At 47.0% G+C, this 25,741-nt stretch overlaps 1 protein-coding gene across 2 annotated transcripts in view; it reads left to right on the top strand.

The window, feature by feature from the left end:
- Window positions 1-24,138, top strand: part of Rab4a (RAB4A, member RAS oncogene family) — a 30,669-nt gene extending 6,531 nt beyond the window's left edge. Inside the window, exons 2-8 of one of the 2 annotated variants that reach the window (XM_074056919.1) lie at window positions 7,719-7,799; window positions 9,713-9,827; window positions 12,418-12,480; window positions 13,857-14,011; window positions 15,335-15,430; window positions 18,757-18,888; window positions 19,547-24,138. In XM_074056919.1, coding sequence (XP_073913020.1) covers window positions 7,719-7,799; window positions 9,713-9,827; window positions 12,418-12,480; window positions 13,857-14,011; window positions 15,335-15,430; window positions 18,757-18,872 — 626 coding nt within the window. In that variant the 3' untranslated portion in view covers window positions 18,873-18,888; window positions 19,547-24,138. Of the gene's footprint in view, window positions 1-7,718; window positions 7,800-9,712; window positions 9,828-12,417; window positions 12,481-13,856; window positions 14,012-15,334; window positions 15,431-18,756; window positions 18,889-19,546 lie in introns of those variants that run through there. The other variant, XM_074056918.1, reaches the window with a different exon arrangement.
- Window positions 24,139-25,741: the final 1,603 nt, after the last annotated feature.

Raw genomic sequence — 25,741 nt, 5'->3', positions numbered from 1 at the left:
ACAATATTGCTTCTGTTAAAGACCATGTCACCTTTTTTTTAAGAATTTCACACTTTGGGCCACTTTGTATAGAATTATTCAAAATATAATTCTTCTCAAGATTCAATATTATAGGGCTGGGGTGTAGCTCAGTGATAGACCCCCTTACCTGAATTTAAAAAAGCATCAGCTTATAGAATCACTCTTACCATGTAGTCAGGCAAGTTTGTTGGTGATCTTTGCTGCAAACATTTCTTTGGGATGAGAAGAAAGTTGATTGACTTGTTTAATTTCTTCTCTCAAGTCCTCCTGCAGAGATTGGCCAGTCTGATGCAGTAGACTTCTCCCCATTCCTAGTTTTCGGGAAGACTCTGGCTTCTTCTACCTTGGTCTACTTTCTGTTGTTATAACGGAATGCCTGAGATGGGGCAATTGTTTTTGAGGTTTAGTTTGGTCCAGAGTTCTGGAAGCTGGGACACTGGTGCTGCTATGTGCCTCCTCCATTCACGGTGGGAAGCAGAGGGCACCTAGGCATGTGTGAAGAGACAGAATGTGAGGAAAGCCTCCCCTCATAACCCCCGCTCTTAAAATTCTAGTCCAGAGCAAGGACTTGCTCAGTCCTACGAGAATTGACCTAGTTCTGTGATGGCTCCATGACAGTGGAGCCCCCATGACTTCATCACCTCCTGAAGGTCATGGTCCTGCCATTTCTCAGTAGCATTATTATCAGGGTACAAAATTCAACAGCTTTGGAGAGGACAAACCACACTCAAACCTTTGCACTCATCTTTGAAGGTCATCGTGCTTTCTGCCAGTCTTATTTCAGTAATGTGCTGGGTTCTGTACACTTGAAGGATATTTGACATTTACTGCTCAATGACTGAATATGGATTAATGTCTGAAATGATGAACTGTTACTTAAAGGATAAATGAAATAAATCTAAAGGATCTGCACCACAGCAGAGTATAAGTCAAATAAACATTGGATAGCTACACATTTTCTTCCTCTGAATCCCCTTCCAAGCATCATAGACAAAGGTAAGTTTGTGTTCAGAGAGATTTGACCAACACAAGCACATGTGTGGTGATGAATAGGATACCCAGAAAGCCATGTGCTGTAGCCGTATGACAGCAGAGGACAGGCCTAGCATTCCTGTGACAGTCCATCATGGTCTGGGTCTTCTGACTCTCCAGCTCTCTTAGGTGGTCTGTGTTTGGCATTTAAGAAGTTTTAAGAAGGAGAGAACAATATTTAGATTTGGGAAGAAGGGATGCTATTCAGAAAGTGCTGATGAATTATGAATGCAAAATCTATTTTAGAGGGAGGGTTGTTTTCTTCACAATATAAAATTTTAATAATACAGAAAAGCAGTAGGAAACTTGACACAAAGCCTTCGCCTTTGTCACACTGGGGATATTATATGTGGAGTGAACACTTAGTGCCGCCCTCATTTTCTCGCTTACCCGCCTACACCGGTATGGGAAGGATCACAACACAAATGTGCACATGTGTGCTGCCTGTGGCCTCTTTACAGGTCTGTGCTGCAGCTCAGTCAGTGCTTGCTTGTGAGCAAAGCAAATCTTTCTTTCAAGATCACATGCTAAACTGTTTGGGAGCAGAGGACAGCCCAGGTGACCTGGGCTTTGTGCCGTCCTGAACGTGGTCAGACCTCAGGAAATAGTGAAAGGCTTTAGTTGATTCTGTTTGAAAGGCAATGTATTTTCCTCTCAGTGATAGAATATGAAATGAAAGACCAAAATAAGTAGAAAACCTGACTTCAAGGCATAGTTTTGTTATGTTCTTTATGGTAGAAGTCAGTTACATTGTATTAGTATAACTGCAACTCTAATTAAACCTCTTCTATAGCTTACATTGTCCAGGCTAAAGGATTGTCCACACGAGGCAATGTCTGAGCTTGAAAATAAGGACAACAATGTCCCTTCTGAGAATTCAGATCCAAAACCAGCTCTCCAGGTTCCAGAGCAGAGCATTGTGGAGGGGACCTGGTCCTTCAGCTGCAGACGTGTCACCAGAGAGCACCGTGTCAGTGGAGACTGGTCGGCCATGGAAATGACGAGGAATGATTGGAGTCAAAGGCAGGCCTCACAGGGTCCATCCAGGCACCACCAGGAGTGGCCATGCCTGGAATGTGGCCTGGAGCGATAAAGAGATGTGCCCTCCTGTGATCTGAGTCTAGGTCACTGCACACTGAGATGTCTGGTTTTATAGCTATTAAGTAAATGTTTGTTGAATAAACTTGCCTTGCTCTAAATCCATGCCTACTCAGCAGCCTTCTGATCATACTTACCCCCAAATAATTTTTTTTTAATTGTGATTAACAAGTTTTCTATTTAGTAGATGACGAATCATTTCATCAGGTAGAATTCATCCTTCTGCAAGTGGTAGAAAACCCAACTCTAATTCCTGAAATAATGAGAGGATATATTATTTGAAATAACTGGAGAGGAGGTTTCAGAGCTGTTTGGTTCAGAAACTCCACTGTATCATCGAGGAACTAAATTCCTCTCATCTCTCTTCTCATGGTCGTAAAATGGCTGCTATGTGTTATCAGGCTATGCTTCTTCTTTACACCCATAGAAAACAGGGGTCTTGCTTGCATTCATGAAATGAATGCCCTCCTCCCCATCCGGGGGGGCTGTGCAGGTCAGGTACTCACTCAGGACCAAGCAGATGGCCGGTCTCTAGCAGGACACTGGGATCGATCACCATTGGTTGAGAAAGCACAGCCTGTGCTGGAGCACAGTTACTCTGGATCTTTGGGGAAGGTCTGCTAGGGAGACATGGGCAGCATACGGTCACTCAGCAGAGTGGACTGCCACTGCACTTCAGCGCTTGCTTGAGCTGTGCTTTGTCCATTTTCTGTGACACTCAGTGAGTGCTCTTCCTGAACTAAAGGACTGCATAATGTGCCTTTGCAGGTGACATGGAAGTGAGCCATTTTCCCAGATGTGGTAGAATCCTTGTCTGCTTGGAAAGACCCAAATTTCTCTTGTTTTTTTGCAAATAACATGCACCTGCCTTTGATCTCAGTACTTAATGTCTGTGTGAAACTGCTAAAAATCTTTTGGCATTTGACATTTCTCTTTAGAGCTACTTTGCTGTGATACTACTTGTAGAAACGGATGTAGAACACTGTGTCTGTTGTAACCTTTGTAAGAATGAGGTCTGTATTCCAGATCAGCTTTAATATTAAAATCCCTGGAGGCTACATAGTGTGGACATTGGTAAAACCTTACTGGTAAAATAATATCGTAGTATATATCATTGTACAAGTTTCAGTTATAAAAGCATCAGGAGTTAAAAGAGACATGCGTGTTTCTTCTGATTGTTACTTAGTAATGCAGTTCTCTTTCCCTGGTTACACGTTCCCACCATGGTGCAATTTCTGGCTGTGTGGACTGATTTTCAGGTCAGCCCCTTGGATTTCTGACTGACGATCCTCCCTGCTCCAGGGATCTTCCCACATAGAGGAGCAGGTGTGCACCCAAGCTTAGATGTGGCTTCATTGCAGAGGAAGGGGGGGTTAGTCTGTGCCCCATGTGTGTGGTGCCCCATCCTCATGCCCACTAGAAAGTGGTCTGGGACTCCTGCAGGTGGAGACAATAAGGGGCTGATGTCTCAGCACCCATGCTCATATGACCCAGATTCTATTGTCTAGCCATGTTCTAGACCATCACTGGACTTCTTAAATATAGATGAAATCGATCTCTGAACCCAGAGCAGACTGGGAGTGTAGGGTGGGCTGAATCTGCTCTGCTCGGGTAATACAGAAGGTTATTGCTATGCAGGAGGGTGACGCCGCAGACTGGGCGGTCTGTAGATCACAGGTGCCTGTGTCTGCAAGGCATGCAGGGGTTGCCTTTAGGAAATCCCACATTTACCATGTTATCTGCCATGACCTGAATGCCCCCCACACTCATGTTGGAACCTAGCCGTCACTGTGGTGGCACTGGGAGGTGGGACCTTCAAGAGTGGTGTGGCCACAGACTCTGACGTCAGAGTGGATCAAAGCTGACATCCCAGGAGTCACTCCTGATAAAGGAAGAGCCAGCCTTATCCCAGAAGACTGTCCCCAGATGCAGCCACAAGTAAAAAATAAAATAAAAGTCTCTGTCTCTGCATCTCTTGTCCCCCCATTCCCCGCCATCTAGTTGGACTATTCTGCAAACCATCTTGACAAACTACCATATTTCTTTACAGAGTGTCTGGCAGGCATTGTTCCTCTGTAAATCTAATCAAATTCAACAGTCTGCTCTTTAATGCACCCAAAGCCTGTTCCTGATTGAGTGAGGGTAGCTGTTCTTATTAGGCCTCTCTTTCTCTTCTGTGTCCTGTGCTGGCAGCTGACTTTCCTTTCTGGGCCACCTTCCACTTAGGAGGTAATTGCATTTAGATTTATTTTTGTATCAAGTAAAAAGCAACTAAGAAATTGTGATTTCCACACTGGGTGACTGACCAGGCTCACTGCTTCCCACGCCAGCCTCCAGTGCATGTGATTCCAGCAAACACGTCCCCACATCACAAGCCTGGCCTATCATCAGAGAGTCCATGCTGTAGATGTTAAATCCATAGACACCCCAATTCCACTTTCGTGATGTTTGATTCAGGCTCCAACAAACCCTTGCTGCTCTGACCATGCTGCAGGCAACACAGGGGTCCTCACTTCTTCCCATGTGTCTGCACAGGCACCCTGCTGCTGCTCAAACCCCCCAGCTCTCCTGAGCCATCGCTTCTGTCACCCATTTCTCTCTGGCCATTGCACCAGGACTTTGAGTCCTCTGGGCACTGCCTTTCAGCTCCTTCTCATCGCTGCTTTCTGACAACCTTGAGTCTAGTCTTCATGAAAGATCAGCTCGTGTGCTTCTCACTGTGCCTCCAACTCCTGACTGACTGGTGCCTGCAGAGTCCATGCAGAGGGCTGCTCAGCATCTCAGCCTCACAGCTTCTCCATGTCCCTCTAGTCACCTCCCTCCTTCCAATGGGTCAGGTACTTGCTTCTGAGCTGCTCCCTGGGTATCTGTTTTCTGTTCCCATCACTGCAACCCTGTCAACCTGCACTCAGCTTTCTGCTCCTCCACATGAAAGCTCCTGTGATGTTAGAGCCCAGGCATCGAAAGCTTGAGACAGACGCACCTCCTGAGCACCACCCCCCACCAGTTCTCCACTCCTTCTCTGTCCCAGGCATTGAAGATTTCCTGTTCTTTCCAAAAAGCTCGGCTTTTATGGCACATTTTATCCAGCATTCCTAAGTATTTGACCCAAAATGTTTTCCAAATAAAGGGTTCTGTATTAACTATGCATTCTTAACTTTTTGAGCTTCAAGATTTAGAGCATGAGGCTGGGCGCCAGTAGCTCAAGCCTGTGGTCCCAGCTACTCAGGAGGCAGAGATCAGGAGGATTGAGGTTCAAGACCAGCCTGGAAAATAGTTCCTGAGACCCTAGGTCAAAAATACCTAACATAGAAAGGGCTGGTGGAGTGACTCAAGTGGTAGGGTGCCTGCCTAGCAAGGGTGAGACCCTGAGTTCAAACCCCAGTACTACCAAAAAAAAAAAAAAATTGTGAGCATGAGGTGTTTGTTGGGGTAACTGAATATTTTTCTATGTAGAAATTGAACAGCTTGCTTTTCTTTTATTCAGCAAGTTATGGTTGATTGATGGACCACTCTTTGGCCAAGTGTGGCAATGGTGCAGTCTGACAGCAGTTAGCATGTGAAGGACAGCCAAGCAAAACTGTGCCAAAGCCCCTCTCAGCAATGTGAGATTTGGTCCCTGGATCACATAATTTGAGAAGCCTGTTTTTCTGTGCTCCCATGTGCAGAAACATTTCCTTCTGTATTAGACATAATCTCCAATCTCTCTCTCTCTCTCTCTCTCTCTCTCTCTCTCTCTCTCTCTCTCCCCCTCCCTCCCCCCCACCCCCCCCCCCCCGCCTCCCTCCTGTCTCTCTTTGATGGTTCTAGGGTTTGAACTCAGGGCCTTGTGCTTTCCTAGTTAAGTGCTCTACTACTTGAGCCATGCCTCCAGACTTGCTGCTTATTTTTATTGTAAAATATACATAACAAAAATGTACATTTTGTACATCTTGTTCAATGACATCAAGTTCATTCACAGTTTTTGCTGGTGCGATGGCTCACGCTTGTAATCCCAGCTACTTGGGGAAGCATAAATAGGAGGCATAAACCTGAGGCTGTGTTTGAAAAGTAAGTAATGCCTTGGACTGCGGGCATGGCTCAAGTGGTAGAGCCCCTGTCTAGCTCAGTACCACCAAAAAAAAAAGTACATTCACATTTCTAATACAACTGTTACCACCATCCATCTCTTGAACTCTTTCATCTTTTCAAAGTGATACTCATTGCCATAAAACAGTAGTTCAGCACCACCCCTAGCCCCTGGCAATACCCACCCTACTTTCTGTCTGTAATCCAGCTATTCTAGGGACCTCTCATAAATGGAATCATCAATATTTGGTCTTTTGTGATCAGCTTTTGTCACTTTCCTCATGATTCATCTGCTGTAGCAGGTGTCAAATTCCTTTTTAACACTGAGTAATATTGCATTGTATGGATGGACCACATTTTGTTTAACCATCCATCCATCGGTGGACCCTTGGGTTGCTTCCCACTTTAGCTGCTGTGAATAAGGAATGATGCTGGTGTGAACATGGATATTGCATGCTTTGAAAAATGCAGCAAGAAGCATAAAACCATTGGTCTTTTAAATGCTGACTTAATTCTAATAGCACTATTGTATGAGTTTAATTGCCCATAATGTTTGTATATTATGAAGGAATCAACAGGCTTAGTCTCTGAGTGGTGGTTGTAGTTCTTAGAAAGGGGGATAGCGCTAAGCCAGCACCAGCAGCTGTCTCAGCTTAACTGGGAGAAGGAGGTGCTTGATCTGATCTGAGAGGTTATGTGGAGGTGCAGATGACAGAGCCAGGAGTACAGAGCAGGGCCTTATATGGCCACAGAATGATGGCAGCCCCAGGCTGGCTGTTGGGACCAATGCAAGGAGGGGCTCATAAGTTGAGTCCAGGGTGGGGAGCTGGCAGTGAGCTGCTCCCAGGCTGAGGAGAGCGATCATTCTAGCTAAAGAGGGTAATGTGGGGTCCCCAGTGCTACCTTACTCATTCACAAATTCCATCTTGGAAATAATACTGAGTTACATGCATGACTGCGAATAAAGAAGAAATAAAGGACGCCTTCCATACTGAATCAGACTAATTTCGCAGTCAACCCACCTGAGCATGGCCTGAGCTGTACTCCCAGAAGTTACAATTGGGGGAAGAGACTCAACCCTGCAGATCTTCTGTGCAGGAACTCACCTGTGTTTAGAAAGAAGAAAGAGGCAATCTCTCAGGGTCTTCCAGGCCTACTCTTTTCAAAGAAATCACTTGAAATTTCTAGGCTTATTTTGCCAGTGACTGTTTGCAGAGTGGCTAGCAGGGATAAGTGTTACTCATTACAAGAGTGTTTCCAGCCTTCCAGCTTCAAAGGGTGTCCAAACAGCACAGTTTAGAAATCTTCTGAATTAGCATATAAGTGAAATAGCAGAAATACTTAAATGTGGAAAGTAAGTCAAGTGTATCATTTTCACAGACTGTTCAGTGACCTGTTATGTTAATAACTAAGGTTTCATTAAATTTTATAATTGTAGTCTGAGTAAATTCATAGCATCCATTTTAAAGTACTTCTCACAGTATCTCTTTGTCTTTCAGATTTCTTATTCAAGTTCTTGGTTATCGGAAATGCAGGAACTGGCAAATCTTGCTTACTTCATCAATTTATTGAAAAGAAATGTAAGTGATACCAAATGGCCACTCATTCTTTCATGACGTCTATGAACACACTCAGGGCTCAGATTTGCTGAGATTCGAACTCGGGTCCTCCCGCCCACCAGCACACCTGCCCAGCGCCCTAGGCCTTGAGCTACCCCACCCGATAGGGCTCAGATTTGCTTCCTGGAAAACATCTGAATTTTTTTCCAGGGAAGAAAGTTGTAGCTTAGTTGTGTGATTGAGTTTCAATTTTAGCAGTTCAGAACTCAGTGAATTTTCCAGATGCTGCGAGATATTAAGATGATGGCAAACAAGCAGCAGGCACCCTGTTTCCTGGCGGAGCAGCCAGGTGTGTCCTTGATAATAGCCACTCCTGCCCATGGTGGCCTCATAGTGCTATGGAGGCCATTGCTGCCCTCGGTCCTGGCTCACCAGCGGGGCAGTCAGTGGCCCTTGGGGAAAAGGAGTCACTTTGCCATGGTTGCTGTGGATCACAGTGCCTGCATGTCGATGTCAGCGACTACCGTTTGGGAAAGAGGGGCTGGATCTTTCTTTCAAGCTGTTTGGGACCTTGGAAGACTAGAAGTCTTCTAGGTTCAAAAGGCCCTGAAAATCAGCAGTGCTGGGATCATAATGTAGAGAAATGTGCAGACTGACCTGCCAAGAAGGGGGTGAATCTAATTAAGATATATAAGCATTTTTGCAAATGTCAAAATGTATCCCCCCGTACAACTATAATATGCTAATTTAACAAAAAAAGAAAACAGAATGACCTGCCAACTCAGTAGCAGTCGGGTGATGGCTCAACGCAGAATGGACTTGATTTAATGAAGCATACCTCACACAGCTCCTTAGTTGCTGGTAAAGGGGGAAGTACATGGTCCAGAACATCTGGCAGAGCATGGCGGGGGAAGAAGAGAACCCTGGAAATTTCTTCTGCTGCTTCTCTCTCATCAGTGGTTCTCCTTCGAAGCCTCTGGAGGCCCCTGACCACTCCCACTGCTGTAAGGGGAAGGCTCCTTTCCCTGTGATGTGTCACAGCCAGGATGTCCCTGGCCTTTAGTTGTCACATCTGTCCCCAGGGCAGCTGGATGGTCAGTGCAGCCTCTCATCCCTCGCCCCAGCAGACATTGTTGCCAAGTGGCATTTCTGAATTCTGTAGCAATTAAACTTTGTTCCCCAGTTATGAAACATGAACCTGTCCATGGCCATGTGGCCATGGTATTGATTTCAGTTCATCCCTCATCATCATGGAAACTTCCTGCAGATGGTGTGTTCCAGCTGGGTTTAGAATAGACAGTATTAATTTCTTCAACAAATTCATTCCAGGTTTTTGCAGTGCAACGCTAGAATTCATGAACACTCAGCACCTGTAATACACATAGGAAAGGAGGATAAAACAGAGCTCCCAAACCCCCAAACAAATCCCAAAACAAAACCCCAGGGTATTATAGGAGATCTTTGGTGTCTCTGTACCTCCTGGCTGGCCACAGTGCTCTTCTTCCTCTGCTCTCATTTCTTCAGAGTAACTAACTGTCCACTCCAGTAATTGGAACGGTGACCACATCATTACTGACCTAGCACCTGGCCTCTTGCCAGGCACCACACCTTGCAGAATGGTGCGCTGGTATCATATGTCACCAGCGAGTCCTTGAAGTTGATCGTCAGATGCCTCTGGTTTAGGACAGGCACCTCTGTCAGATATGCCATGTGTTCAAGGGCTTGGAAGAAAATCTTTAGAGTGTGCCTGAGAATAGGGACTGTGTTTTACCTGAAAGCAAGTGGTTCTCATCAGCAGCTGGGAAGAAGTGAACGTCAAAGCAAATCATGTTTTCTGTTGGCATAACCCTTGATTTTATTGTTACCTATTTAACATGAGTCTGTTACCTAATGTTCTAAAATGAAATACCTTGTTCTTTGCTTTTCCTTTTTAGTCAAAGATGACTCTAATCACACAATAGGAGTGGAATTTGGTTCAAAGATAATAAATGTTGGTGGTAAATATGTCAAGTTACAGATCTGGGACACAGCAGGACAAGAGCGATTCAGGTAGCCTTTTCTCTTAGTTAATAAAAGTATTTAAAATGGATTCCAAATAATTGATTGTGTTCTCTTACTGTGTAGACTGTCACCTCCCCTAACCTGCACTGAGTTCAGAAACTCCACCTCACAAGACAGCACTGATGAACTGCAGACTCTGAGTGAGGCCGACTTGCAGTCGGGGATGTGTCCACATGTGCTTTTAGCTGAAATCAAGTCAAAGCAGTGGCGCAAATGATTTTTTATGTATCTCCCTTCTGAAGAGGAGTTTTAAACCCTCTTCTGTGTTGTGTTCTGCTTATTTACACTAACTGGGTCATGGTCTGGTAGCCGACGTGCATCCTACAGGACATTCTGTCCTCCACGCTCTGCTAACGGTTCAGTCACAGTTGGTGCTCAGAGTGGGGACTGCAGATCATGCAAACGAGGTTGCCTGGTGGCCTCCTGTTGCCGTGAAAGCAAGACAGCACCAAGTCAAAGCAAATGCCTTGGTTTCACCCCACTTCAGACTTTTCATGTTTTAATTAAAGTTGGGTATAGCCAGGTGCAGTGATGTGCGCCTGTAGTCCTGTATACTCAGGAGGTTGAGGCAGGAGGATCACTTGAGTCCAGCCTGAGCGATGCAGCAAGACCCCATCTCACAAAAAAAAAAGGGGGGTGTGTATTATATATTAATGTTCATTAATAGCTTCAAAAACACCACAGCAACCTCAGCCCCCACTGCTCTGGAAGTGCTGGCTAAGCATGAGACATCTGTATCCTCCCCCACCCCAGAGCTCCTGAGTGACCAGAGTGACAGAGACAGCACTAGCTCAGAAGGCTGAAGTTGATGGCCAAGGTTTCAGGAGTGCTAGGACAGGAAGTGGGGCTGTGGTCAATCCACCTACAGTGCTGTGATGGGCCCTTCCTCCTACTGAGGCTAAGCAGGATGATACCCTGCTAGGGTATCTGAAGGCAGCAGTGCCACAGACACCATGAGAGGTTCAGCCTCCCAGTCAAGCAGGTCTGCACCAAAGGGGATGGGGGAAGAAAAGAGGGGGCAAAAGGTGGCCAAAAGAGAAATGAGAGTGAGTCTTTGGACCCTAGGCTTGGTCCCCACATCTTCCCTGGCTGCTAGCACCCAGGTGAGAAAGTTCCAAGACTCTGCAGAAAAATGCACAGAGAGGGAAAGCTGGAGGATTCTGATACTGATTTCCCAGTAAAACCCACTGTTGGGCATCCGTCCACTCAGCTCAGTTCTGACACCAGCTACCAGGAGTCAGCTCAGATTCACAGGTAAAGGGCAACCAGGGTCTCAAAGGCCTTGGCCAGTCACTGCTTTGGAGAGGACAGAGAGACATGATGGCCAGGGGGATGGCGGCTGTGGATGCCACAATGTTAGCACGTGAGACAACTCTGCAGATGGATGGCAGGTTGAAGATGACAGGAGGAGGTGAGGATAAGCACCCAGACAATCTGCTTTGGGAGCCACCAGCAATGCCCTCCCCAGACCAGGAGAGACCTGAAGGGGCCAAAGAGTTCTGCCTCACAGGTCAAATACAACATGTGCATTGGGCAGGCACAGGAGGTGTTGGGACAATCCTGGATGTAATAGAAGTAGTCCGAGTTGAGATAAACTTTGAGTCAGATGTTAAGGCCCCAGTGCCTATGGGCAGATTCACTGGAGGTGGTGAGAGAGGAGAGCTCAAGTTGCAGGCACCCGGAGGCGGGGGGGGGGGGGGGGGGGGGGCTCCCACTGAGAGTGACAGGCGAGGCAGGGCTGGGGCAAGGAAATGACCACTAGACTTGGATACACAGGGGTGAAGGTCCTGGACAAGCTGTACAGGGAGCAGCTGAGGTGGATGCCAGGCTGGGAGTGAGGAAATGGCCAGTAAAGACAGCTCTGAGAGGGGATCTGGGTGTGAGAAGAGTGCGGCAGGTTAGGAACAGAGGGGACCATGAGGTGTATTCTGTAGTTTAAGGTGGAAGGCACGAGACAAATGTTACTTTGCTAGTGGGAAAATCCAGCCAAGAAGGAGAAGCTGATAGTACAGGGGAAAGTGTATTACTGGAAAAAAGTCCTTGAGAATGTGAAGTGGACATGAGCTTGGGCCCTCAGTGAAGGCAGGTGAAGCCAGGAGTAAAAGAAGATGTGTGGGGGGCAGGGTGACCATGCAGGACAGGTGACCATGGGCTCCTGATTGAAGACCAGGCTGTTTCATCTGGGATTTCCCTTATCCCTGGAAGAGGTAGAGGGAGCAGCCCAGGCACAAGAAAATGGTGGCCCACAGAGAAGTGACAGGCTTATTGAGCACTTAATACATGCCTAGGGTTGGGAACAGCACCCAGGCATCTGCAGACACCTGAGCCTCCTTGGGCCTTCTCAAAGGGGCTTCCCACTCAAAGAGCTACCCCCACTTGGTAGAGAGCATCTGACCCCTCCTACCATCACCCCTGTAACATGACTTCCCCCAGAATAACCTCACACTAGGTTCAGGTGTCCCAAGTCATTTCTCTTTTGAAGCAATACCTATCCCTGTGTTATGGCTCTCAAAGAAAATACAGGGTTTTATGGGTGTTTGGTAGTAAAAGTCTGGAAGTAAAACTGTCATTCTTTCAGGTCTGTGACAAGAAGCTATTACAGAGGTGCGGCCGGGGCACTCCTTGTCTATGACATCACCAGGTAATGCCACCTGCCTGTTGCAGAGGCCACTTAGCACTCTGTCCCAAGGCCGTCTTGGGGAGATGTCCTGTGTACTGTGTGTTTTGTGTTCAGGTGGGTGGTGTGACTGGCCCTTCCTTGGGGTGTGTTAGAGGTCCTTATCTAGCCCTGACCACTATTATTCCAGTACAAAAGTGCTGTGAGGTCTCGGGTGGATAAAGCAATCCTCCTTCCTTACTCTTCTTAATACCATGCCGGCCTCTTTCCTCAAGGTCCACAGAGATCTGTGAGTTATCAGAAGTGAATTCAGAGTCAGGACACGGACCCTGGGCTTGGATTGCCTGGGTTCAGATCCCAGCTCCAGCCACTGGCTCCATGACTCCTGCAGGCTGGGACCTCAGCTGTCTGGACCTTAGTTTCTTCATTTGTAAGATGAGAATAAGCATGGACTCTTCAGGAGGGCTGTCAGAGGTTTAAGTTCATTAATATAAAGCGCTCATGGTAGATGTTGGCCTCATATGGCAACTTCATTGAAACTAAATAAGATTAAATTTCACTCCTTGATTACTCTGGCCATGTATTCAGTGTTCCATGACTCCAGGTGGCTGTGGCGATGAGACTGGCCATCACAGGTCATATTGCATTCCTGTCCTCTGGGTTTGTGGCACCATCCTGGAAATGTGTGGTCCAGGGCTCCAGGGTCCTTCCCAGAAGGGATCTGCTCAAGGAAAGGACAACATGTGGCCATCTCCCTTTCGAGCCCCCAAAAGGGGCAGCTGCTCTTGACAAACCCCCCACCCCACCCACTGTGAGAGCCCTGATGGGCCCAGGTGTGAAGCCCACAGTACCGCCTGTGCTTGTCTTTAGACGTGGGAGGCAGAGCAGCAGGTCTGAGAGTCGTCCTGGAGTAGACAGACCAGGCCAGGTCCTGCTTTGCCCAGCCTTGCTGTGCAGTTTTGAACATTGTAGTCTCTTTGGGCCATAGCTTCTCGCAGCAGGAGGTCACAGCAGTCTCTGTCACAGAGTCCTTGGGAAGTCAGTGTGGTAAATTCTGTGGTGCAAGGTGGCAGCAATTAGTGTTGTGTCTTGGTGGGCAGAGTCCAGCACTGACCTCACGCGTACTCAGAGCTCAGGTGTTTGTGAAGTGAGTGAAGTCTCCGTCGCTTTTCGAACCCTGGCTGGGCAAATGAAAAACAGAATATGTGACTTACTGAATGTGAGGCACACCCTGTGGGTCTGGAGTGTCATGGTGCGTCAGGTTGCCCTCATTACTACCTTCAAGCCATCGTCACCCTTACCAGGAATATTGAAAAGCTGTGTACATACTGAGGATGACTGGAAAGAGTTGCTAGTTTTATAAAATTCGTGTATTATTTCCACAATCTTATGTTACGCAGCCGAGAAACCTACAATGCGCTTACTAATTGGTTAACAGATGCCAGAATGCTGGCGAGCCAGAGTATCGTCATCATCCTATGTGGGAACAAGAAGGATCTGGACGCAGACCGTGAAGTCACCTTCCTCGAAGCCTCCAGGTTCGCGCAAGAGAACGGCAAGTGACCTCCTCCCTCCTATGACTTCTCCAAAGGGCAGACGTGGGTGCAGTGACATGGCATTCAGTTTAAAACATCTACTGGTTTGGAAATGTGGAATTTCCACCATCAGTTTAGGTTTAGTTAGCGTATTTCGGTATATTGCATTCTACCTACAAAAGTTAAGATACTAGGGGCTGGCAGAGTGGCTCATGCGGTAAAAGCACCTGCTAGCAGGCGTGAGGCCCTGAGTTCAAACCCCAGTGCTTCCCAAAACAAAGAAAGAGAAATTACAATACTCATTTTAAATATATATACATATATTTCCAGATGGAAAAGTCATTATATATAAAAATGACTTTCCCATCTGGGGTCTCTGGATATTAGATTTGGTCTAGAGCCCTTTTTATGTATTTTGAAACAAAGTTGGTGAAATATTCATTCTAAATAGAAAGGGAAGCCATAGAAGACACACTTGGCTTGCTGGCTTTATTTTTCTTACACTAAGTGTAAGTCATTTGGTTTTAAGTGACTTTGAAGCCTCTCAATCACCATATAAAGTATACAAGACCACCACATAAATCCAGTTACTTATGGATACAGTAATAAAAATTTGGATGTTTTGACTAATTTTGAGATTCACAAGAAGTAGAATATCCTAGTCAGTATTTGATTGCACTCCAAGACACAACTGTTCTTACAACTCAAGAAGGGTTTTCTGCTAAGAGAGCGGGAATAGCCAGTGCACCATGAGGGCATGTGCGAAGGAGACATCCAGAACAGGAGACAGTTCTGAGACAGTCGGGAAGGGGTGTCCTCCATCAGACAGGACCAGAGGCCAGGAGGCCGCCATTCACCTCAGAACAGGCTTTTCCACTGGGATCAGCCCCTGCTGTGGGGATAAAAGAAGCATTCACTCATATAAGACCATTCTGCTCTGGATGGTATATTGCAGCATAGCCCCCTAGTGAGCATAGACACCTGCAGATCATACTTGTGGTGACAGACAGGTCATTTGGAGAAGGAAATTGCTGCTTCCACATAAATGGAGGCTGTAAGTCACCCTTTGGGCATTGGCCTCCTTCCTAATGGGTGCTGGCTCGCTCATCTTGTCAGTAGATTAGGGCCAGCACGATAGTTACTGTTCAGAAAAGACTAGATTCCCTCTAACATTTTAAAAGACATTGACATGTATCAAATCTGTCTTTACAGAAATAGATGGGTTTAGGTTGTGAATTACATTTTGCCACTATCATAAGAGAATTCTAAGCAGCCCGTTAGGAGTTAAAAAGTTTGATTGTCTTCTAAACATGGCTCCATGTGTCATCCTCTGTCACTTTCAGAGCTGATGTTCCTGGAAACAAGCGCACTGACAGGGGAAAACGTAGAAGAGGCTTTCGTGCAGTGCGCAAGGAAAATACTTAACAAAATCGAGTCAGGTAAAGACATTCCTGGGCAGCGTCTCTTTGGCTCACCTTTGGGCTCAGTGGTGTGTGTCACCTTTAGTGTTTAGGCATCACTAGCAAAGGGGCTCCCCTCACACTGGGCATCCTGAAGTTGCACTGATGGGTCTGAAAGTCCCGTGGCTGGTGTGTGAGCCTCCCTTGCCAGGACCAGGGGGAGTTGGCACTGCTAACTGGAGGACAGCTGGTCCTGACAGAGGGTTCACTTTTATACCCATGGCTTTGGGGGTCATCACTTGAGGAGAAGGCCTCTGAGCTCAGCAATGGCACGCTAATCCTGTTGGTGGACCAGTCAGCTGTGGGAGGCAGGGAGCTGCTGGGCAATGGGCAGGAAGGGCAAGAACATCGTGTGCTGTTAGTCGCTGCAGACCAGGCATCACAGAGCATGTGAGCCACAGTAGCCATACTGCATAAGCTAGCCAAGTGGTCAGTTGACACCTGCCTCGCTATAAGGGTAATTTTATACAGTGCAGCTGGCACAGCACTACATAGTTGTCATTTACTAAAGTAGGCTTTTATTTAAATAGCACCCAAGTTATATGTGGATTCACCTTTTAATTAATGTACTCAAGTATCTGAGCCCTCCTGGGCATTGGTTGGCACCCATGGTCCCAACCATGGATGTGCTACTCAGGAGGCTGAAGCAGGAGGATTGCTTGAGCCCGGGCATTATAAGCCAGCCTCAGCCACACATCAAGACCCTGTCTCAAAATAAGCAAGTATCCAAGTACCTATTCTTTGTCATGAACAAATCACAACTTTTGCTCTCAGGAAACCATCTTCCATAGGAAGGAGACAATCACACAATATCTTTAATGACATGGTGTCTGAGAGGCACGTAGGCTGGCAAGGGTGACTGGCAGATGACGTGAGAAGGGGGCCTTCCCCAGCTTGAGGACAGAAGTCTCCAGAGGAGGTGACTGAGCCCAGGGAAGAGTGAGCAGCCAAGCAAGATGGGATGGAGCAGCACCAGGGATGCTGGGAAAGCAGGAGCAGCCTTGGTCCTCACCAAGGCCCGGAAGTCACCTTCTGTGTCACATTTTGAGCCTGTCGTGTGCAGTCACTGGGTGCTTTGAGAGCTTTGGTCCCAGGTGGCCCCTCTGTAAAAGCCACCAAGCCAGCTGGGCTGGAGAGCAACATGGACATCAATGTTTCTAGACATTCCCTCTTACAAGTCTGATGTCCACCCAGGACAGGCAAGGGATGTGGTCAGGCTGTGACGTGAATAGCCATGTAGAGGCTCTGTGAGGACCAGCAGAAGCAGGGGCAGGTATCTGTGAGGTATCCAAGTGAGGATAACTGACTGACACTTCAGTAGGGTGCAAAGCAGAGGCAGGATATGCAAAGCGTCCCTCACAGGGGGCAGGCACAGTCACACACTGAGTGGCAGGACAGGTAGCTGACTTTGGGATCAGGGAGAGTGAAGAGGAGAGTCAGGGTAGAGGACAAGGATGACTTCTCCCTGTCATATGTCCCCAGACAAGAAGGATGTGGAATCTGGAGGAACAGGACTCTGTGGGAGTCAAGGTGGCTCCACGCTGGAGGTGTCACACTGACAGCAGTGCTGGGCATACATGGAGGACCGGGCAAGCTCGCTGGCACTGTCCACCTGGGAGCCATGACACAGGGAGAGCTGAAATCAAGGAACGTACTCTCAGGGAGGAAGCAGTATCAGGACTGCTGTGGAGAGGAAGGAAGAGGAGAGCAAGAGCCACCTACAGAACCAGGATAGGACATAGTCAGAGGCTGTGAAAAGAACAGGGGACACAGGTGTCCCTCAACCAGATCATGAACACAAGATGGGAGCTCATGCTGACTCAGTAGCAAACAGTCTCAGCTGAGTACTTTGTGAAAGCCCGATTGGGTGGGCAGCTTGAGGGACCCAGCACTTTCATCAACAGTTCAGGAGGCTCCTGAGCAGCAGACGGCATCAGCTAGGATGGCCCCAGATGAAAGGCAGCTCCTTTCTTGAGGGAGGTGGCTACAACAGGGTTCCAAGAGTCAACTTAAGTCAGGGGCTGAGGTGATGGGAGAAATTGCAGCATGTGTAAATACAGAAAGAAATAGGAGGGAGGTGAGGGAGAGAGGGCCAGAAAAGGAGGGCACAAGGGAAGAACAAGGGACATGGGAAATTGTTGGGTCAGGGTGGAGGGACTAAAGAGGGATTGAGTTTCAAGACACAAAAGACACTCCATCCCTTTGTGTGCTTTTGACCAGGAAATAAATGAAAATTTGCCAAACTTGGTACAAAAACTCATTTTTTAAAGACTCTGTAAGACAAATATTTATGGTTGCAATTTGCTTTGTGTTGAGGTTATGAAGCTCACCATGAGTCTTTATTCAAATGGCCTTGCCACTTCAACAGTGTGTCACTAGGTGTAACTAGATGCATACAAATCTTTCACAATGCATTTCTTCCCAGACCATAAAACTCATTATTACGTCCAGATGGAGAAAATATGAGGATACAAATTCAGATTCTTCAGCAATACTTTGTATTTTTTTTAAATGGGAAATACATTCATATGGTTCAAAAACCATTGCTCCCTCCCCTTCTTTACACAGAAGTGAGCACAGGGCAAACTGCATCCTGCTCTTTTCTCATACCTGCTATCAGTAGAATTTCCATATACCTGTGTATATGTGATATTGGTACTGGCACTCTGCGCCATGTGTGTGTTACTGTGTTTATACAAACACCACTTTGCTAAGGACCTCTGGGTTGTTGCCAGCATCTTGTTGTTATGAAGGGTGCTGCAGTAAAAAAAAACCTTTTAATCATCCTTTCGCATGTGCCCGGGGTACATGGGAGACAAGCTCCCGAGGTGGAGTTGCTGGGTCAGGATCGGAGCACAGAAGGGCAGGTGGCGGCTCTCACAAGCTCTCTGTCCATAGCTGCTTCATTGCTGTGCACAGCGTGTGTCATCAGCCTTGGGTTTTTACCAGAGTTGTAAACGAACAGTAGAATCGCTGTAGTTTAATTTTACATTGACTTGTTTTTGTATACATAATATATTCACATAATTCCAACTTCAAGCAGTACAGAAGAGAATACAGAGGAAGGCTCTCTCCATTACACCCTGTTCTGTCCCCACCATCTGAAATTCCTTGAAGTCAGCTGTGTCTTCAGTCCTTTGATCCCTCTAGATATTTAATGCCTGTGTACACACATCTATGTTCTGCTTCTTTCTTCAAAATGGGTGTATATGTCTGGTGCTCTGCACTTTGCTTTTTTCATTTAATATGTTTGGGGACCACAGAACATAGTCATTGTTTCTAAAGAAGACTTGCTTGGTCCCCAGGTGAGCTGGACCCAGAAAGAATGGGCTCTGGCATCCAGTATGGAGACGCTGCCCTGAGACAGCTGCGGTCACCACGGCGCACACAGGCTCCGAGTGCACAGGAGTGCGGTTGCTAGGCGTCCAGGGATGCAGGTGGGTGCCTGAGACCCTGCATGCTTGACCATAAAGGGAGGGCCGGGAAGCCACTGTGCGGAAAGATGACCTTCGAGTCACAGACAGTGCTCTGACCTCCCTGTGCAAGAGGAAAGGCAGGCGGTGTCCTCAGCAGGAGGGGCTGAGATAGAAACCTCCCTTCCATCAGGGAGGAGATGCCCTAAGCTTAACTGAATGCACATTTCTAAACTCGGCAAGCTGTCCATTCAACTTTCGTTTTTTTTGTTTTGTTTTGTTTATGGAGGAACTGGGGTTTGAACTCTAGGCTTCGAGCTCATAAAGCAGGTGCTCTTATGGCTTGAGCTACACCTCCAGTCCATCTTGCTCTGGTTATTTTGGAGATGGGGTCTTTCAAAATCTTTGTCCAGGCTGTACTCAAAGTGAGATCCTCCCAATCTCAGCCTCCTAAGTAGCCAGAATTATAGGCATGAGCCACCAGTGACCAGCTCCCTTTAACTTTTTAAAGCTTCCTCTTTTCCATTTACCATAGTGGATTCCTTTTTATAGTTTGCATTATCCAGGAGGTAGAAGTAAGCATTAAACAAAGGGGAAGACACTAACTCTTCCAGACTCTGGGCTGTATTTATTTTTGCATTTGCAATTGTTCAGATTTCTAACTGTTCTTAACGTTTTTCAGATTTACTGTGGCATCTGGGACATGGCTGCTGGAGCCTGAAGAGCCAGAAGGTTTTTTTCACTGTCGTCTTTTTCCACTCTGCAGAAGTGGATCTTTGTGAAGAAACAACAATGCCAGTGGTGGACATGGTTGAGTAGTCACGTGATAGATCTAGTGAAATGGACAAAACCCCAGACGCATACACGTATGTGAAAACTCTGGACAGTAGCCCAGACGTGTCCATGTGTGTAACATGTATAGAAAGCTCCTGTTCACATCCCCTTCGCCTTCGGTTTAAGTCTTGGCTTTGCTCTGTGCAGAGCCCAGGCATTTCCATAGCATGTACCTGGTGTATGAGGTGATATGATAGACATTGCACTAAATGAAGTTTAATTTTTTTTAATCACAGCAACTGAAGTTGGTGAACATGAGGTGTGTTTTTCTCACTGTGTGGTTATATCTATGACCCAATGCTCAAGGTCTATGGTGCCAATAGCCAGTACACTACTTATTTCATTCTGCTTACCACATCCTACACTGTGCTATGTGAGCCACACTCAAAATGCTAGATCAGAAGTCATTCACTAACACCCGAAATAAAATGAGAAGTGGAGTGTTCCATGAGCTGTCCACTGTCCTGCTCTCTGTTGGCATTGAGGCTTCTTCACAAGCTCAGTTCAGGAATCTCACATGGAGAGCCTGGTGCTGTGAGCCATGTGATCCATTGGCCCACCCGCCCAGGCCATGAGTTCCCCTCAGCCTCAGGAGCAGAACCTACTGCCACACTGCCTCCTGTCTGGTCCTCCCCAGAAAGCTCTTTGTCATTATGCTTTTTCTGGAGACGTCATTGCCTCTTTTTAAATCTTTGTTTTGTCTTCATTTTAAGAAGACCAGCTAACTCCAGTTCATGTTCGAAGGATGCTACTTACTAAGAAATTTCAGACTGGGAGGAAGCTCAGCGGTAGACTGCTTTGTATTTCCCATTCCACCCCCAGCACCATAAAGAAAAGTTATCTTTCTCTTACCAGGTGTGGTGGTGCATGTCTGTAATCCCAGCACTCAGGAGGCTGAGGCAGGAGGATCATGAGGTCAGGGCCTGCCTGACTACTCAAAAACCATAAAAAAGAAAGAAAGGAAGAGATTTCTTTGCAGCTTTAGCTGAATGCTTAAATGCCTTACTAGTTATCAAACTGACCAATTTTTAATTCACATAAGGTACAGTGAATATAATGAATATCATATTGCAAAGATTGCTCTTAGATTTTAAAGTGCTGGTACAAAAATATATGTAATAGAACTTTCTTTAAAGTCAAAATTCAAGCCTGGTGCCAGCGGCTCTCACATGTAATCCTAGCTACTTGGGAGGCTAAGATTGGAAGGATCACAGTTCATGGCTACCCCTGCAAATAGTTCTCGAGACCCCATCTCCAAAATAACTAGAGAAAAGGGCTGGAGGTGTGGCTGAGGTAGTAGAGTGCTGCTTTGTAAGTGTGAAGCTCTGAGTTCAAACCCCAGTCCCATCAGAGAAAACAAATGGAATCACATTTAAGTCAGAAAGGTGAAAACACATCTTTGCCACATCTATGTCCTTCCATAGGTTTAAGATTTAATTAATTTTTATTTGGGAACTGTCCACTGCTCTTGTTTTATTTTAATCAATAGACAAGCACTGTCTTGAACAGGACTTTGTCCTTGTCCCCACTAGGGGGAGTTCGCGATGTCCTGAACCCAGGCCAATCTCCCTATGGTGGGATTGGGATACGGCCCAAAGCCGACTTAGAGTAGAGGCAAGGAAAGCACAGCAATGCCCCTCACAGACCACTCAGACACCCGGGTCAAGGCAACAACATTTATCCGCACTTTGAATGCACGCTTACAAGGTCCAAGAGGAATTCACGGCACAAGGTCAGTTGCCTCGCAGGGCACTGCAGCAGGCAAGGCTTGTGCGCCTCAGGACGGAGCCCACCAAGCAATCAGTTCGTTCAGGATGAGACTTGGCAGGCAGAGCCAGCGCCCCACAGGGGAGCCCCGCGAGCAGTCAGCAGTCTGCTCATTTGGGCTGAGATTGCTGGAAGCTCGGTCCACTGGGGAGGGAGAGCTATCACACGGCAGGGCCTCTCTTACTCGGGAGAGAGAGTCCCTCTGGCAAGGAGAGGTGCATGCAGGAGAGAGTCCCTTGATGCTAGTGTATGTTGCTGGTGAGCATCGGAGGACTTTGCTGTGCCCTCAGCAGGTGTCCTTTCTATGTGATTTTCTCCCCCTGGATGTTCCCCTCTGATGTCACTTAGTCCTCTGCTGATTGGTTACACCCAAAAGTAACCAATCAGCAGACTGGCACACTGGCACACTGCTCTAGACATCACGTCTTAGCATTAGGGTAGCCATACTGGATGCCATATTGGTTGCATGCCTTATCAGTCCTGTCCATATAGACGGTGTCCTGGTGTTGGCGACAGCTATTTATCTACAGTCCAGAGACTGGTTAGCTCACTGATTCTAAACTGCACTACAACCAAAAGTTCAGACAAACTTTGCAGCTTGTTAAGGCTTTATGTTCTCTACAAGCACAAAGACACAAACTCTGTGAAGTGATTTGACTAAAAGCATCAGTATGTGCCTGTAATAGTATTTTAAATTTGGGGCTTTTTATCCCTTGAATATTCCATTTGAAAAATCAGATTCTGGGCTGGCCAAGTGCTCAAGTGGTAGAGCACCTGCCCAGCAAGTGTAAGACCGTGAGTTCAAACCCCAGTACCATCAAAAAAAAGAAGAAGAAAAGTCAGACTCTGGAGCAAGTTCTTACTGCACAGCTCTGGGGTCATGGGGAGAGCATTTGTTTAGGGTCTCTCATTTCTGAGGGCCCGCCGCTGCTGACATGGGACAGGAGTGTGTCCATCCAACTCAAGTTCATCCAAAGTAGGGTCTCTTAAGGTAAATTTAGAGCTACTCTATAAGCCAGTCGGTAATCAAATCACAGATACCATATACTGTGTCATCTCCATCCTGTGACAAATAACCTCTGCTGGAGACCAGACTGGGTGCCATTAACGACAGGCCTTCCTGGAAACTGGAGAGGGAGGTGATTTGGTTCTGGTCAAGCCGTTGTTTTCAGGAAGCTCTTCCTGGGAAAGGGTCATAAAGATCGTAAGGATTTGGGATTGCGATTCCGTTGCCGCCCTGCACATATGTGAAAACGAGAACAGCCCCATTTGGAATCTGCTCTGGTTTTGTGGACAATGTGTTTGTGGCTTGTTGAGTTGTTGAAATCCTTGAGAACATTGATTCCCAGCAGGTCAGTAGCTGTTTAAAGAATCTGATGCTGAAATTCGAGACTTAGATGGGTTGTGACTCGCTGTGCAGATCATGGCTCATTTTTTGGAGGGGACAAAGAGAGGCTTACGAACACCTGTGAACATTTTCCCCCATGTAGTGGAGATTGAACCCAAAGCCATGCGTATTAGCCAAGCCCTAAGCCATGTTCCCAGCCCTTTTGTTTGTAGTTTTGTTTTCCTGGGTTTTTTGTGGTACTGGGGCTTGAACTCAGGGCCTACACCTTGAGCCACTCCGTCAGCCCTTTTTGTGGTGGTTTTTTCGAAATAGGGTCTTTCGAACTATTTGCCCAGGCTGACTTCGAACCACGATCATCCTGATCCCTGCATCCTGAGTAGTTAAGATTACAGGTGTGGGCCACCATCACCCAGCTTGTAGTTTCGTTTTTGAGATAAGGTGTTGCTAAAATTTGCCTGGGCTGGCCTTGAACTAACTGGTGAACCTCTTGCCTCCACCTCCCAAGTAACTGGGATTATAGGCGTGCAACACCACACCTGGCTACCCATGAATGTTTCTTAACTTTTGTGTGGTACTTGTGATGTGTCTCTTCCCTAATCCCTCTCTCACTGATCAGGTAAATACAACCTGAGCTTGTCTCTTGGTTACATCCTGACCATATTAGCTCCTTTAAGGACTATTTTTAGACTTTTGGGGGAATTTGTCTGAGAACATTAGCCTTACTCAGAAAATAAGCATAAGACAAGCAGCCAGACTGTCAACCCTAACTCCAGGTTTGAAATAATGTGACCAGGACAGCTCCTTTTTTCTTTTAAAATAGCATTTATGAGCTGGGCACTGGTGGCTCACACCTGTAATACTAGCTACTCGGGGAGATCAGGAGGATTTCAGTTTCAAAGCCAGACGCTGCAAATAGTTCTTGAGACCCTATCTCAGAAAATATCCACCAAAAGGACTGGCAGAATGGCTCAAGTGGTAGAGTGCCTGCCTAGTAAGCGTGAGACCCTGAGTTCAAACCCCAGTACCACCAAAATATAGCATTTATGTACTTCTACCTTTCTTACTGTGGAGGCCTCCAGTGTGCAGGAGCTGCATGGTGACCCACTCACTGTCTCAACTGGCCACCTCAACCCTGTCTTCATCTCTGCCCCCCCACTTTATGCTGTAATTGTGTGGAAACTGTCAAAGAATCTGTTATATCCCCAGAAATAACTCAGCACACACTTTCTTTATTTTAGGGACTCCTTACACCACCAGGGACCCATGGGCAAGGAAAATGGGGGTTTTTCTTACATGCAATTATATAAAATTGGCTTTCTGGTCTATGTTGAAAAGGCAAGATTCTCTTTTTTTCTGGTGTGTTGTGGGGACTTCCCAGCATGAGACCACTTGTACTAGGAGGGCTGCGCCCTGGCCTGGGGCATCTGTGCCCTCATGGACTCTGGGACAGAGCCTGCTACCCACAGCCAGGCTGCCGCACCGTCACCCCAGCCTGTGGAGTTGGCTCCACAGTCTGAATCCTGTCCTGAAGTCTGTGCTGTGCTGTGTTGTGAGGAAGACATTCCACTCTGGCGGTCACCTGCCTGGTCAGGTGCTAATGTGTCTAGCGTGAGTTCACCACCTCTTAACTTCTGTGGTCTTGCTGCATTCCTGTTAAGGACCAGGCATGAACCCTGGACTGGGAAATAATGGAGCTTACATAGTTTCTCCATGCTAGGAACTTGCAGTCTCTCCTCATTCTTCCCAGCACCTGGTGTCTTGACCTTTGTTCTCACATCTCCTTGAAGAATACAACCTGCTGTGTCGCATACCAGCCCCCGATGCAAAAATAAAGTACTAGAACTGTTAGGAGATTCCCTGATGCCTGATTAATCAATACCTTAGGTAAGGTGTCCTGTGTGCTTGATGATCCAGAACTGATGTGTTGTAACTAAGCTTCTATAGCCTTAGGAAAATTAGCCCACCAGACCTCATTCCTTTTACCTTGTATCAAAGAATCACTGAAGCTTGATTTTTACCTGAGTCTTTTCCTTGTACTGACCTATAAAATAAACACTGTGGCTCAGGTAGGTGCTCACGTATCCCACCAGGAATGTGCAGCCCTCCCATCCCCAGCTTTTCTGTTGTAAGTCTGTATATCTGTGTGTGTCTTATTTCTCATTCCCGACCACTCTTAGTCAGGTTCACGTAGCATACCCACGCGGGTCGCGGGCACATCCCTTCCTGCCATTGAACTTCTCTGAGAACCTGAATGAAAATGGGACATGCCCGTCCTATGGCACCTCCTTCCTCTGACTCCAGAGATGTGTGAAGACCGCAGTGGAGGGAGTGACAGTGGAGAGGACAGACTTGCTAAGCTTAGGTGTTCTACATCCCAAAGTATCATGGAAGTGATCATGTCCACTACATGAGAACCACGCAGCCATGTCTGATGGGAGGACACTGGTTCTGTACATTTGGTAGGGAGCCCTCAACTCATTGTAAGTTGAATGGTAAACTGTATAATATGATTTAACACAGGACAGCTCTACATCCTTATCCCCTTTTCCATGAGAGTCACTTGGTTGGACTCTGTGGCCCTGGAGGTCACACTGTGTCTCATCCCACTCCTGACTCAAGGACAGAGGCACCGCCACAGGACACCGGGGTGGCACCTAAGTTTGCTTGCCTTCCCTTGGTTCCCATGTGTCCTTGTCCCCGCCTCAGGCCATCAAAACAAGGGGCTGAAGTCCTGCCATCCCCAGGATACAGCTCAGGGTCTCTCTGTAAGGAGGCAAATGCCATCTCCCACTAGTCTCTTTCCTGACCTCCCTTTGGTATCAATCACCTTGACTTGCACAAGGTCCTCATTTGTCCTGAGATGGGGCAGCCATCTGTGTGTCCCATGCCTGGCGCACAGGGGACATGTGCTCATGGAGAGAACAGATG

The sequence above is a fragment of the Castor canadensis genome, chromosome 15, assembly GCF_047511655.1.
Source record: "Castor canadensis chromosome 15, mCasCan1.hap1v2, whole genome shotgun sequence".
Classification (NCBI taxonomy): domain Eukaryota; kingdom Metazoa; phylum Chordata; class Mammalia; order Rodentia; family Castoridae; genus Castor; species Castor canadensis.
The sequence above is the reverse complement of the archived record's forward strand: the minus strand, read 5'-3'. Positions and strand labels throughout refer to the sequence as shown.